General features: G+C 48.6%; 1 protein-coding gene, 1 non-coding gene and 1 pseudogene across 2 annotated transcripts; 2 read left to right on the top strand and 1 right to left on the bottom strand.

Annotated features, from left to right (window-relative positions):
• Positions 1 to 72: 72 nt before the first annotated feature.
• Positions 73 to 191, top strand: LOC131963648 (5S ribosomal RNA). Its single transcript, XR_009390457.1, has one exon. It is a non-coding gene; the product is annotated as a 5S ribosomal RNA (ribosomal RNA).
• A 79-nt stretch (positions 192 to 270) lies between these two features.
• Positions 271 to 393, top strand: LOC131967455 (5S ribosomal RNA; annotated as a pseudogene).
• Positions 394 to 10,708: 10,315 nt separating this feature from the next.
• Positions 10,709 to 14,729, bottom strand: LOC131962582 (uncharacterized). The gene is made up of 9 exons (XM_059327529.1): positions 14,184 to 14,729; positions 13,967 to 14,066; positions 12,715 to 13,820; positions 12,408 to 12,616; positions 11,987 to 12,308; positions 11,522 to 11,665; positions 11,257 to 11,421; positions 10,848 to 11,136; positions 10,709 to 10,764 (listed from the first exon to the last, which is right to left on the bottom strand). The coding sequence occupies exons 1-9, from the start codon at positions 14,727 to 14,729 to the stop codon at positions 10,709 to 10,711; spliced, it is 2,937 nt and encodes a 978-aa protein (XP_059183512.1).
• Positions 14,730 to 15,000: the final 271 nt, after the last annotated feature.

The raw sequence follows: 15,000 nt of genomic DNA, 5'->3' as shown, positions 1-15,000 counted from the left end.
GTTTCCATGACGACGGCAGGAGCAGCCTCAGCAAGGACAGCTTTAAAAGCGCAGCTAATGCACTCAGTCATGGCTTACGGCCATACCACCCTGATCACGCCCGATCTCGTCTGATCTCGGAAGCTAAGCAGGGTAGGGCCTGGTCAGTACTTGGATGGGAGACCGCCTGGGAATACCAGGTGCTGTAAGTTTTTTCACGTTTCCATGACGACGGCAGGAGCAGCCTCAGCAAGGACAGCTTTAAAAGCGCAGCTAATGCACTCAGTCATGGCTTACGGCCATACCACCCTGATCACGCCCGATCTCATCTGATCTCGGAAGCTAAGCAGGGTAGGGCCTGGTCAGTACTTGGATGGGAGACCGCCTGGGAATGGCCCATGAGTTCCAAAGGCCTGAACTATTCTAATTCTATCATGGAAACCATATAATTTCTGACAGCTTGCCACCCAAGTTATGATGTGTGAGATATGCTCTTACCTTTTATGCAGCCCATCATTAATAAACTAGGCGTCAGCTAATGGAAGGGATGACTGAAAGTATTTTAAAAATGGGGGAAAGTGAAACATTGCATTGCCATCTTGTTTCAGCAAAACAAATATGCAGATTGCAGCCAATAAACATTGACACTCCACAATCATGTTCACTTAAAATGTTACATACTTGCGGCGTCCCGGACTCGAACCCGGCTCGGAGCTCTTTTGCAAGCGGGCAGCCCGGGTTCGAACCCGGCTTGGAGCTCTTTCGCAAGCCGGGTTCGAGCGCGGGTTCGAACCCGGCTCTGAGCGTTTCCCCGCATGTTTTCCCCTTTGTCTCCCCCCTTCACTCTAAATACCTCCTCTATAAAATGCCTTAAAAAAAAGTTACATATTGTAAGAAGTCCTGTCAGCTGTTTTCACCATGTAATGTGTTGTCTCTGCATGTTGCAGCAACAGGTTTAACTTTTAGAGACACACAGTTTCAGATGCATAGAGAGCATGTGTAAATTTAGTCCATTCATTGTATTGCAAATATATATATAATATTTATATAGCAAATTGCAGCCGTTTTAAATGCAGTCTATTTTACCCCATTGGTCAAAGTTATTTGATAATAGATTTTTGAAAAGGCTAAAAGCATTTTTTTTTGGGATGTTTGACTCACAATCTGCCTGAATTTATATTCTTGCCCCAACATTTCTTGCAATTTATTCTTCGATACTGATTCAGTATCAGTGTACTGAGATATTTTGTGTTTTATTTTGGTTTCATTTCCACTGAGTGTGCGTCACTAGTCTACAGTAAATGTTTTAAAGGACCAGCCACTGTGGGTGAAAGGGGGGTGCCCCTGGATTTACCACAGTTGCCGTGTGTCCTTTTGCTGTACATTAACTGCACTGGAAGCTGTCCACACAGGTCCAGGAGACATGACAGCTCCAGACAGAGAAAAGCTCTGGCAGGGTGCAAGACCCTCCGAGAGTGTGTGTGTGGCTGAAGGTCATCAACAGGAAGTGGACAGAACCACAGTGGGCAAGTCCATATTAGGTTAAAAAAGAGCTGTGAGAATCATACATTCATGAAAAAATCATATTCATATAATCAATTGTTTTTGACATTATATACTGCAAAATTTTTTTGATAAATGGGTACAGAAAGATTGTTTTGGATACGGCTGTGTTGTTCTGTTTGGCTCTGCTATCTCTCTTTATAGTGCTCTCTGTTCTGTGTCACCTGGAGCCGAGGGGGAGAGTGGACGGTGGTAATATTACTATATTATGTACAGAAATTGACATATTGATGACACAAGCATAGTGGTGTTGTGTGTTATGTGTATTTCTCGTATCTGTTCTGTCTGTGTCTGCCTCATCTCCTTGGTCATCGAAGGTAAAACCCTTTCCCCATATTAAATGACATTATCCACTCTGAAATGCATGCTTTCCTGCTCTCTAATATTGCTACTATTCATAATTTTGTTTGAGTTGGCCTAATGAATGTTAGGCCAAAAGAGGGAATTGTTAGAATAATTTGAATATTATACTTGTTGAAAATGAAATGTTACTGTCTTCTTCTCTTTTTCCTCTTTGTGATTTTTCTCCCAGCTGTCATCACAGGTCACTATGCATACGTAATTCACTAAATCTTGATAATGTCTATCTCTATGCATTTATATTAATCAGGTAATATGATTTTGATACATTGATTGTGTTTGTGTGTTAATATTGATGTAGAAAACTATGATTACTTTAATTACATATATTCCATTTGCTTAAACTGATTAAGATTCTATAAATCACAAAGAATGACATCCAGATATATTGATGCACAGTTTTTGCTGTGTGTGTATGTGCATTTGTGAGTGAGTGTGTGTGTGTGTGTGTATGTGTGTCTGGAGAGGGGAGACCACAGAAGGCCGAATGAAAATCCCGTGTGAGAATCTCTGTAAGTCATAACAAGGAAAAAATGTTTGTGCTAACAAGTTTGTTAGTAGGTCAGGGCAAGGCCTGGTTTCGGCAGCAAGCAACCAGGTGGCATGACGTGCCGTTGTATGCATTAAAACTGGCGAATGAGCGGATCAAGAAGGCGGAACTTCCTGGAAGAAATCGACCAGCATGTTTTGTAAACAAATGTTAGTCTTTGTTCTGCAAAGTGTTAGTCTTTTTTCTGCTGACGAATTTAAAAAAATAAATAAATTGCATATATGAATTCTAATTTGTATCATATTTGATACATCAGGTCTTTTTGTGCAATTTGTTGCTCACAGATTGTTTTTCTTGAACAAAAAAATATAAAACCTAACATTTTTAACCTATTAAGACTTTGACTTTTCCTTTTTCCTCATACATGCAAAATACATATTTTTTCCATATAACACAACATCATACATCAGCTGATATTAAGTTTTTTAATGCAGCAATAACTGATCCACTCGTGGAACCTGCATATCATTTTTGCTACATCTGATATTTTTGTGCAATTTGTTGCTCAGTTTGTTTATCTTCAACACATGTATACATCAGGTTTTTGATGATGTAGAGGTCTCAAAAATTACTGTATCTAATATGATACACTTGGCTTTATAGGGTTAATATACAGTCATGGGAGAAAATTAGACCACCCTTGTTTTCTTCAATTTCTTGTTAATTTTAATGCCTGGTATAACTCAAGGTACATTTGTTTGGACAAATATAATGATAACAAGAAAAACAGCTCATAAGAGTTTAATTTAAGAGCTGATATCGAGCCATTTTCCATGGTTTTCTGGATAATGATTTGGTTATTATCAAGAAAACCATGGAAAATGGCTCGATATCAGCTCTTCAATTAAACTCTTGTGAGCTATTCTTGTTGTCATTCTATTTGTCAAAACAATTGTACCTTGAGTTATACCAGGCATTAAAATTAACAAGAAATTGAAGTTAAATCGGTGGGCTAATATTTTTTCCCATGACTGTAGTAAGAGGAAATAACAATAAAAGGCAAACTACGAAGTTGAACCTCGAATAGACAAATTACAATGATGTGCTACAAAATATTTTATCTACTTTATCCCTTAAAATGTTATTCATAGATTACCAAATATTATTCGCAAAACAAATATGCAAAGGCCAGACAAGTATAAAAACACACAAAAATCTTTTATTTACATTATCACAGGAGACAGGAGATCACACCACACAGGTAAGTAACAGTTATTTTTCTAATTGCTTTTCCTTTTTTCTAATGCTATATCCACCACACTTTTGAAGTGTTCAAAATTATCATAACAAACATCTTCAAACCCAGAGGTAGTGGATTTCCTAGTTGCCGGGCAATAGGTAAATATCTTCTGGTTGCTTCCAGCTGCTTTGTCCTTTGAAGGTGTGTACCTTTTCCGCTGCCCACCACACTGAGGCACTTGGCAAGCCCCACATGGCCGCAAGGACTTGTTGGGCATGAGTTGCTTGGTGGTTGGTGCAGGGGGCTGTGCCACAGGTACAAAGCCCTGACTGCCTGATGGCCCCAGAAGTTTGATGGAGGGAGCTTGTGGCTGTGCAGGAAGAACCAGGAGTAGAGGTGCAGCTGCCGACACAGCGGGTGGAATATGGGCAGACGCAGCAGGCTTTGGCTGAATGGGCCGGTTCGCGGGGTTTGGCGGAATGGGCCGGTTCACAGGGGCCGGTTCTGGCTCTTCAAAAGCTAACCTGGAAATATAAAACAAACGTGATGATGAGTATTGATATGCCATAAGTGCTTTTTGATTTTCACAGTCTACACAAGTAGTCCTTCCAACAGGAGGAATGAAGTGCTCATTACAACTTACCTCCGCTTCTCACCCTGCCTTTTCCCAGCAAGGTGATGAAGGTGCTGGTACTGCACTTCAGGCCGATCTGGTGGAGGCAAGGATGTTGGCAGCACAGGAGCTTCTGGAAGCGGTGTGTCTGACAACACTTTCTTGTGTGGTGTCACTCTGGGCATTACTGTTGCCCCGTAGTTGGCCTTTTTCTCCTCCCTCACAATAAAGGTGGAGATGGATTTCGCATTCACATTGGGCAGAGGAATGGCGAGGCCGCACAGGATGGCATCGTCTCTTAGTCGGTCTGCAATCCTTTTATACTGCCCCTTAATAGAAGCCACGACTTTACTGGGGGAGGAGAGTTGACTGCACGGCGGTCGGTTTTTGAGCATCTTGATGAGGAGGTAGAGCAGACGGCTGTCCTCTGTCACCTGTGCCGCCTGAGGGAACCTCATCCAGCCAAACTTTGTTTTCTGAGCTGCTCTGGTCTCGTGGGTGTCAGCCCCAAGACACCGGCCAAACAGGGTGTAGCCCCACCTGGACTCATATTTTTTAACAAATCTGGCGGCGGTCTTGTCGTGCTCGTGAAGAGAGCTGGCGGCGGTGATGATCTTCTGCCTCAGGTCAGCTGGCACTAGGTGGCGGTCGCTGTCGTCTACCAGTTCTAGGAGCAGCAAGGCCAGTGCCTCCACTTCTTCTATTCCTGGCAGATGCAGATGTCCCTGGGTCATGAGCACATCTTGCAGAGCGGGGCTGTCCTCCTCCTCCACCTGTTCTGCCTTGGTGAGGATGGCATGGTTCCTGCAGAAGCTGTCAATAGGATCCTCCTCTGACTCTGCAGACATGCCAAGACCCTCATCTGCCATCCGTTCATCTTCATCTGTCTCAGCCGACTCCTCAGACTCCTCCTCCTCCTCCTCCTCACGAGACTGCTCTTCCTCAACTGCAAATATGAAATTGCACTGATCACAAATGTGTCTGCGTAACAACCACTTCATTCAATATTATGCATGTGTATTATGCAATATTATGTTTCTTTGCTTCATGGTGTTAAAGGTTAATTTTATACCATGTTTGTTGTCATTGTCACACCGCGGTGAGTGTTTTGTCAAGTTGCGTTTTTGTCCTGTCTCTGTCTTGTCAATTCCTGTTTTATTTTGAAAAGTAACTCTCCTCTCGTTTCAGGTCACTTGCCCTTCCTCATGTGTCTCCAGTCTGATTGTCTTCCCTGATTCCCTGATTGTGTCCACCTGTTCCCCATTACCCTCATGTGCTTATAGTCTGTGTCTCCCCTTTGTCCTGTGCCAGTGTGTCATGTCTTTTGTCCGCACCACTAGCTCTGAACCACAGTATTGCCACAGTCATAGTCTTGTTAAATTGTTACCTTTCCTTAGCCCTCGTTAAGAGTGATTTTTTGTTGGCCTTTTGCCCCTTTTTGCCTAAAGATCTCCTCAGTTAAGTTTTGGTATTTTTCTTAGTATCTCCCTCGTTTTTAGAGGCGCCTTTTGTTACCTGTTGCTCCGTTTTTCTTGGACACAATAAAGACCTTGTTTTTTCTCAACTACTCTGCATCCGAGTCCTATTCCTGGGTTTCCCCTTCGTGTCAGTACACACTGGCCAGCATGGACTCGGCAGAGCAGGACCAGCTGAGCGCGGCGCTGCGCTCCCAGGCGTCCAAACTCACGCAGCAGGAGGAGCAGGTGGCCAGCCTTGGCCAAGGACTCAGAGGACTCGCGTTCAGCCAAGAGGAGTTTAAGGCCACCGTGATGTCCAAGGTTGGTCTCCTCGGCTCCCAGGTGGAGCAGCTTCTCCTCATCCTCGCCAAGAACCCGACAGCAGCGCCTGAACCGCCCGCAGCGTCTCCGGAGCCCTCTCCCTCATCTACGCGCTTTGGCGCATGCACCAGGCTGGCTCCTCCGGAGCGATACTCGGGGGACCTCGGACTAAGTAGGTCCTTCATCACAGAATGCGAAATGCATTATGAACACTCACCCCATGATTTTCCCACGGAGAGATCCAGAGTTGCCTTCATGATGTCTCACCTCACGGGAAGGGCCCGGGAGTGGGCCACCGCGGAGTGGGCCAGAGACTCCGAGGTGTGTACGTCACATAAGAGATTCACCGAAGCTCTCAGACTCGTCTTTGACCCGGTGGCGACAGATCGAGAGAGGGCTCGGGAACTCTGCAGGCTGAAGCAGGGAGCTGATTCAGTTTGTGATTATGCCATCCGCTTCCGCACCCTGGCTACGGAGAGCGGGTGGAACGCCGCTGCCTTGTACGACGTTTTTTTGAAAGGGCTCGCAGATCCTATCCAGGATCTTCTGGTTCCGCTGGACCTTCCTCCGGACCTCGACTCCCTCATCGCTCTCGCCGTCCGCACGGATAACCGGCTGCAGGAGAGGAAGCAGCGGCGCGGGTCCAGGTTGGTGCCAGCCGCTATGCCAGATCCCTCCGCGGCTCCTTGGCGCACGGCGCCACGTCGATCTCCTCCCGAGCCACTTCCTCGCCCTTCTGCTGAGCTGGAGGGGGAACCTATGCAGCTGGGAAGGTCCCGGCTTTCTCGGGAGGAGCGGCAGCGGCGATCCCAGGAAGGCAGGTGCTTTTACTGTGGCACACAGGGCCACCTCATCGCCGCCTGCCCCGTGAAAGCGACCTTGGTGGTGAGTCATTTCACAGCCGTCACCCCCATCCCACGAAAGTTAACAACCGTAACGATTACGCACCTTGGCAAGGACATTGAGCAGGGTGTTTTGATTGACTCGGGGGCGGATGGGAGCTTGATTGACTGGGGGTTTGCTCAGAGACTGGGGCTCCAGGTAGAGCCGCTGAGTAAGCCTATTAAGGCGAGCGCGCTCAACGGGCGCGCACTATTTGACATTACACATATTTCTGAACCAGTACACATTCACATCGCTGATCATGAGGAGCACATTAGACTTTACCTGATTAACTCACCTCAGCACTCTCTCATCCTCGGGCTCCCGTGGCTGGTGCGCCACAACCCGCGCATTGATTGGCAGACCGGGGACATTATTGGGTGGGGGGAGGGTTGTAAAATCTGTTGCCGGCCCCAGAATGAAACTCTCACTCTGAACAATGTTTCTGTTAACTCTGCCATAGACCCAGAGACCATCGACCTGACCACAGTACCAAGCTGTTATCACCACCTCGCGGAGGTTTTTTGTAAAAGTAAGGCCACAGCTCTTCCACCACATCGCCCCTATGACTGCCCCATCGAGCTCCTGCCGGGCTCCACCATTCCCAAGGGCCGGCTTTATTCGGTTTCTGGGCCTGAAAGGCAGGCCATGAAAGACTACATTGAGACCTCATTGAAAGCAGGCCTGATTCGACCATCCTCGTCTCCAGCCGGGGCTGGGTTCTTTTTTGTAAAGAAAAAGGATGGGACCCTCCGCCCCTGCATTGACTATAGCCCCCTCAACGAGATCACAGTAAAGAATAGATATCCCCTTCCCCTCATGACTTCAGTATTCGACCAACTTCAACAGGCGCAGATATTCACCAAATTAGACCTGCGTAATGCATATCACCTCGTTCGCATTCGGGAAGGGGATGAGTGGAAGACTGGTTTCAACACACCTTCAGGACACTATGAGTATTTAGTCATGCCGTTCGGCCTCACAAACGCTCCAGCAGTATTTCAGTCCATGATAAATGATGTGTTTTTTTTTTTTTCTAGATCACTTTGTATATGTCTACTTAGATGACATCCTGATTTACTCTCCCGACGTGGAGACTCACAAGAGACACGTCAAACTTGTTCTGCAACGTCTCCTTGAGAATAAGTTGTTTGTAAAGGCCGAAAAGAGCGAATTTCACGCCGATACCATCTCCTTCCTGGGCTTTATCATAGCTCCTGGAAGGGTTCAGATGGACCCGGCAAAAGTTAGCGCTGTGGCTGAGTGGCCCACACCAGATAGCCGCAAGAAAGTGCAGCAATTCTTAGGATTTGCCAACTTTTACAGGCGGTTTATCAGAGGCTTCAGCGCGACAGCGGCTCCTCTCCATGCTCTCACTTCTCCACAGGTGCCGTTCCGCTGGTCCGCCGACGCGGACGCAGCCTTCCGAGAGCTTAAGCGGCGGTTCACTACAGCACCCATCCTCACACTCCCCGACCCCTCTCGCCAGTTCGTGGTGGAAGTTGATGCTTCCAATGAGGGGATCGGGGGTGTTCTGTCCCAACGAGCCGAGTCGGACAACAAGCTCCACCCCTGTGCCTTCCTGTCACGACGCCTGACGGCAGCGGAGCGAAACTACGATGTGGGAAATCGGGAGCTGCTGGCAGTGAAGGTGGCGCTGGAGGAGTGGCGGCACTGGCTGGAGGGGGCACAACACCCGTTCCTGGTTTGGACAGACCATAAAAACCTGCAGTACATAAGAAAGGCCAAACGGTTGAATTCTCGACAAGCCCGCTGGTCATTGTTCTTTAACCGTTTTCAATTTTCCCTATCTTACAGACCGGGGTCAAAGAACACTAAGCCTGATGCCCTGTCCCGTCTTTTCAGCCCCGAGCCCGTTGCCACGGAACCTGACCCCATCCTTCCACTTAACCATGTGGTTGGAGCGGTTACCTGGCCCATAGAAGCCGAGGTGAAGCAGGCGAATGGTGAGACCCCTCCACCTAGTGGGTGCCCCGAAAATCGTCTGTTTGTTCCTGTTAATCTGCGCCCACAGGTGATTCACTGGGCTCACTCGTCTCTGCTCACCTGCCATCCGGGTGTACGTCGGACCATGTTCGCCATCGCACAGCGGTTCTGGTGGCCGTCCATGGAGCCGGAGGTCCAGGAGTACGTTGAGGCGTGTCCAGTCTGTGCCAGGAATAAGAACTCCTCCAGAGCCCGCGCAGGCTTGCTGCAGCCTCTCCCCATCCCGTCCCGGCCGTGGGCGGAGATCTCCATGGATTTTGTCACGGGGCTCCCGATCTCCAGAGGTAACACTACGGTCTTAACCGTAGTGGACAGATTCTCTAAGATGGCACATTTCATAGCTTTGCCTAAACTGCCGTCTGCTAAAGAAACCGCTGAGTGTATGATGAACAATGTGTTTAGGATCCACGGATTCCCTCAGGACATTGTGTCAGATCGGGGGCCCCAATTTATCTCACGGTTCTGGAGGGAGTTCTGCAAGTTAATTGGAGCTACTGTTAGCCTCACCTCGGGGTACCATCCAGAGGCTAACGGCCAGACGGAGCGCCTCAATCAGCAGCTGGAAACCGGCCTCCGGTGCCTGGTGGCACAGAATCCAGCGTCTTGGAGTCAACACCTGACATGGGTCGAGTACGCCCACAATTCCCTTCCCACCTCTGCCACCGGTATGTCCCCCTTCAATTGTGTGTTTGGTTACCAACCCCCTGTCTTTTCTGAGTCTGAGCCTGAAGTGTCGGTGCCCTCCGCCCATGCCCTAGTCCGCCGCTGCCGCCGCATCTGGGCAGCAGCCCGCCAGACACTAATCCGTCAAGGGGACAGAGTTAAGAGAGCAGCAGATCGCAGGAGGAGACCGGCTCCTGCCTATCAACCTGGCCAGCGGGTGTGGCTCGCTGCCAAGGAGCTGCCGTTGCAGGTGGAGTCCCGCAAACTGGCTCCACGCTTTGTTGGTCCATTCCCCATCTCTAAAATCATCAATCCAGCAGCCGTGCGCCTCCGTCTGCCCCGGTCCCTCAGAGTACATCCCACCTTCCATGTCAGCAAGATTAAGCCTGTCAAGGAGAGCGTCATGGTGCCGGCAACCAAGCCACCCCCGTCTCCCCGAATGGTCGAAGGGGGGCCTGTTTATGCCGTAAAGAAGCTGCTGGCAGTGCGCAATCGAGGTCGGGGCAGGCAGTTCCTTGTGGACTGGGAGGGGTATGGCCCAGAGGAACGACAGTGGGTCCCAGCCAGGTTCATCATGGACCCTGACCTCATTCGAGACTTTTATAAAGAACACCCTGAACAGCCTGGGCCGTCAGGTGTCGGCCCTAGAGGGGGGGGTACTGTCACACCGCGGTGAGTGTTTTGTCAAGTTGCGTTTTTGTCCTGTCTCTGTCTTGTCAATTCCTGTTTTATTTTGAAAAGTAACTCTCCTCTCGTTTCAGGTCACTTGCCCTTCCTCATGTGTCTCCAGTCTGATTGTCTTCCCTGATTCCCTGATTGTGTCCACCTGTTCCCCATTACCCTCATGTGCTTATAGTCTGTGTCTCCCCTTTGTCCTGTGCCAGTGTGTCATGTCTTTTGTCCGCACCACTAGCTCTGAACCACAGTATTGCCACAGTCATAGTCTTGTTAAATTGTTACCTTTCCTTAGCCCTCGTTAAGAGTGATTTTTTGTTGGCCTTTTGCCCCTTTTTGCCTAAAGATCTCCTCAGTTAAGTTTTGGTATTTTTCTTAGTATCTCCCTCGTTTTTAGAGGCGCCTTTTGTTACCTGTTGCTCCGTTTTTCTTGGACACAATAAAGACCTTGTTTTTTCTCAACTACTCTGCATCCGAGTCCTATTCCTGGGTTTCCCCTTCGTGTCAGTCATTGCTAGAATTTGCATGAAAAACTATGGATAAGTAAGTATAACCTTGCTTCATGTGTACAATTTAATGTGTGATTAAATGCTGTACCTTTCTGCACATAGAAATTTTTAGCAGTGAAGCTGGTAGACTGGCACACGGCATACTCCACGCCAAGGAGCTCCTCCTCATCTGGGTGCTCGTACGCATCAGGGACGGGCAGTGGAGCAGCAAAGTTGGGCTCCAGGACGTGCTCCTTGCCGAACAGAAGCTCAGCCTGCTGATTGATGCGCTGGATCTGCCGCGCGTCCATGCATGACGTCTGCCGACCCTGACCGCCAGCAACCCGGAGTGATGCCATGCGGTTGTTCCACTGCACAGCAAAGGCCATCAGGTATGCCTGAAACACATGACCATTTTGACTGGTATTGTATAGGCTTGGAAGTGATGACTAAAGCTGTGAAATAAAATGCATCATTGAAACTACGCCATATTGAAGTGTTTATTTTCAATTACTCACTTGGAACGGCATAATCCCACATCTCTGTGAAGGTATGGCATTGTAAAGGTGTGCGTGCAACCCCTCCAAAGAGTTACTGCCTCTCCGGCACCTGTACTTGTTGAGCCGAACACCATTCAGCACCACAACCTTCACAGACACATACAGCTGTATGCCAGGGGGATCCTGTAAAACACAACAAATTCAAGTTCCTTATTCAAACTGGTGTCCACAAGTGTGAGTGGTTTTATAATAACACATGATAAGTGAAAAGACATCAACCCACCTGCATGCAGCCGAGATGCTTGCTTGCAGTTGCCCAGTGAGCATCAACTGCCTCTGTTGACTTGAACAGGGGGATTCCATCAATGTCCAGGCCTGCTGGTCCCCCGAACTCGGCAATGATGGCCTCAATCACCAAAGCAGACTCCTATAACATATACATAAAATTAAATTAATCTCTTGTGAGCTATTTTTGTTGTCATCATTATATTCGTCCAAACAATTGTACCTTTAGTTGTACCAGACATTAAAATGAACAAAAATTGAAGAAAAAAATAGTCTAATATTTTTTTCCATGACTGTATATTCTCAGCTTTGAGTGTTAAATCACATCACAATAATTGGAAAGTGTTGCTACTCCTAATGATCTTGCATTTATTTCCAGTACAGTTGAATCCAAAATTGACAGAAAATAAGCAAGATTGCTTCTTATTCAAAAATTACATATGTGGATCAATGTCACACTTACCACAACCCCACGGGTGATGCGCCTCACATACGATCTGACCTGGTGAGGTTTGAGGAAGGCTATCATCTCCTCGTCGGAATACCTGCCGTACAGCTCTCCGTTGCCACTCCTGACAGCCTGGACCAGGAGCATCATGTCCGTCTTGTTGTAGGCGAGCACCGCACCAGCCAAGGCACTCATGAACAACCCGTACTTGGCATGGCTCTGTTTGATCACAACAGCATCCCAGCGATGTAGCCAGTGTCGGATGTCCAGTCTGACCACAGCACCCTGCTGTACCCAGTCAGCAAACAGACTCTCCAGAAAGGAGGAACCGCTGTCACTGAAATGATATCAACATTTTGTACATGTGTGTTACTGTTTTGTACGTCACGTTGATTAATTTTCTTATAGGTTTCAAAGGAATTGTTATTAAACTTACCGACAGCAGTTGTTGTCTGCATAAATTACTTTCGGTGCAGGAGCATTGGCACGTCGAAACCGGGCAATGAGACCTTTCGCCATGCGCGCGTAGCACCCCTCTGACTCAGCTGCCACCACCACTGTCGTCAAGAACTGGCCCCACTCGTTCAGTACACTGGTGACGTACTGCATGGTACCCTGGCCATCACCATATATCTTCTTGAGGACCTAAGAAAAGAAAGGAGCAGAACATTTGTTGCATGGTGTTTATTAACAGTCTGCCTGTTCCATATGATTTTAATAAATGACAAGTACTTTATACATACTTTTCTTGTACCATCAATGCACAGGATTTCTCCAGTCACACTGAGGATCTGGTGTCTGTAGACGGGCATCTTTTCGATCTCCATGATCAGGTGAGCACGCCTCAGGAGACGAGCAGACGGAAGGGGAGACTGGGCAATGGGAGGGGTGTAAGTGCCAGCTGCTCTCACATAGGACAGGATGCCCCCCTGAGATGAAGCGGATCCAGCTGTGTGGGCATCGTACAGCAGAGTCTGGTACAGGTCACGCCGCTCCACGTACCACTCGTCGTGGCCCTGCTGCAGCAGCCTCTGCACCTTGCTCATTGAGACAGCGTTGAGTCGGTCACTGAGCAGGGTGACCACACCTCTGTCCACAGCACGCTTCCCACACAGTATGGCAGGGAACATGCTTCTGATGGCTGGGGCGAGGTTCATCAGAATCTTGGGACTGTGTGCCAGCCACGTGTACTGTTGGGCACTGTGTGCGTCTGCCCCCTCATCTTCACTGTCGTCCGCATCACCGTGTGCCTGGCTCACGGTCTGCCTCATCTTTCGACAATGTGGGCACGTAAGCTTCTCTGTCAACAGGGTGTAGTTGAACTTCATGCCACACACTTGCCTGGCGTAGCTGCCGAAGCCTTTCTTCTCCAGGTACGCTCCTGGCGGTGCGGGGCAGTTGGTGTTGGGGCAGCGGATCAACGCCTTCATCACGCCGACCGGGCGCCAGAAGAAGGCAGGGGTGGTGAAGAAGGAGAGCATGTTGGGCACAGCTCCCTTGACGGCCATAGGAGGTGGGGGCGGGTGGAACTCCATCTTCTCCTTAAAGAGCTTCCTCTCGGAAATCTCTCCCCTGACGTTCTTGTACCTGGACGCCCTCTCAAACAGCCCGTAGGTCTCGTTGGTCTTCAGCCACTTGATGTTCGCGGGGGCTATACCAAGGGCTTGGGCGGATTCAGGCGGCTGCTCCCAGAACTTCTGCCAGCCCTCCAGCACGACGCCACCGGGTTCCGAGGTCTGTCGGAGGGACGAGGGCCCTGGCCTGTCGTCCTGGCACACGGAGCTGGCGAGGTCTCCCCAGGTTGTCAGCTGCGTGCTGACCGACGCCTCGGACTCGTCCAGGACACTCTCTGAAGAGGAGAACGGCACAAAAATGTATCAACTGCATTGCTCGAGACACACTGATGAATTTCTCGTGGCACAAACACAAGTCCGAGCAGCTCCACAGCATACTACATAGTAATTTCATGTTCATTTCAGCATAATACTACTATACCTGCAGCAGCCAACAACTCTGCATCGCTGGCGTAGCTGGGGTCCTGCTGAGAGAGGTCGGAGACGGTCGGAGGAGCCCGCTCTTTCTTCATTTGCACTTTCTGCAGAAAAAACAGAACACAACCAGAGAATAATCTCATAAATGAATACTTTTACTAATACTGGTTACTGCTGAACATCGATTACTCAGGTCTAAAAGGTAACTGACTTTATCTTACCTTCAACCTCCTATCAAGGTGCCATGTGACAGGAGGGAACTCTCTGGCGTACTCAAGCAGTCGCTCCTTCTGCCACTTCAGCAGCTTGTTCTGCTCTCCCTGCTGGCAGTACTGGAACAGCAACCACACCAGCCAGCCGACATCGTTTTCCAGAAGCCACCTGAAGGTCTGACCGGTGTACTTCCCGAACACGATGACCAGCTGACCTTTCCACAGCTCACCCCCGGACCTCTTGGCAGCCGCCTCTGCTGTCTGGGGATCCAGCCATGTAGTGTCAACAGCGGTGCTGGGGGCCTCTGCCACAGACTTTGCTGCCCCTGTACACTGCAGCCTGGCCTCTCCTTGCCGGTACAACACGATGTTGGGGTACTGGTGTTGCTGCTGATGGCTGACCAGCGATGACTTGGTGGTAAAGCTCTTCCTGCAGACATCACAGTCAAAGGTCTCCCTGGCCACGGCATGGATCTTCAGATGCCTCGTCAGGTTGGACTTTTCAGTGAAAGTCTTGTTGCACACGCTGCACCGATGTTTTGGATGATTTTCCATGTTTAATCTGGCACAGTAAAACATGAATAAATGAGTAAAACTAAAAGCAGATCATTTAAATTGATGATTTTCCATGTTTAATCTGACACAGTAAAACATGAATAAATGAGTAAAACTAAAAGCAGATCATTTAAATTGATGATTTTCCATGTTTAATCTGTCACAGTAAAACATGAATAAATGAGTAAGACTAAAAGCAGATCATTTAAATTGACAATATGTAGCCCTTTAATATACAGAAATTTGCTGTTGGTGGGTGTGATAGCCTAGG

This window comes from Centropristis striata, chromosome 24, assembly GCF_030273125.1.
Source record: "Centropristis striata isolate RG_2023a ecotype Rhode Island chromosome 24, C.striata_1.0, whole genome shotgun sequence".
NCBI classification, from domain to species: domain Eukaryota; kingdom Metazoa; phylum Chordata; class Actinopteri; order Perciformes; family Serranidae; genus Centropristis; species Centropristis striata.
This window is presented reverse-complemented; position numbering and strand designations above follow the sequence as displayed.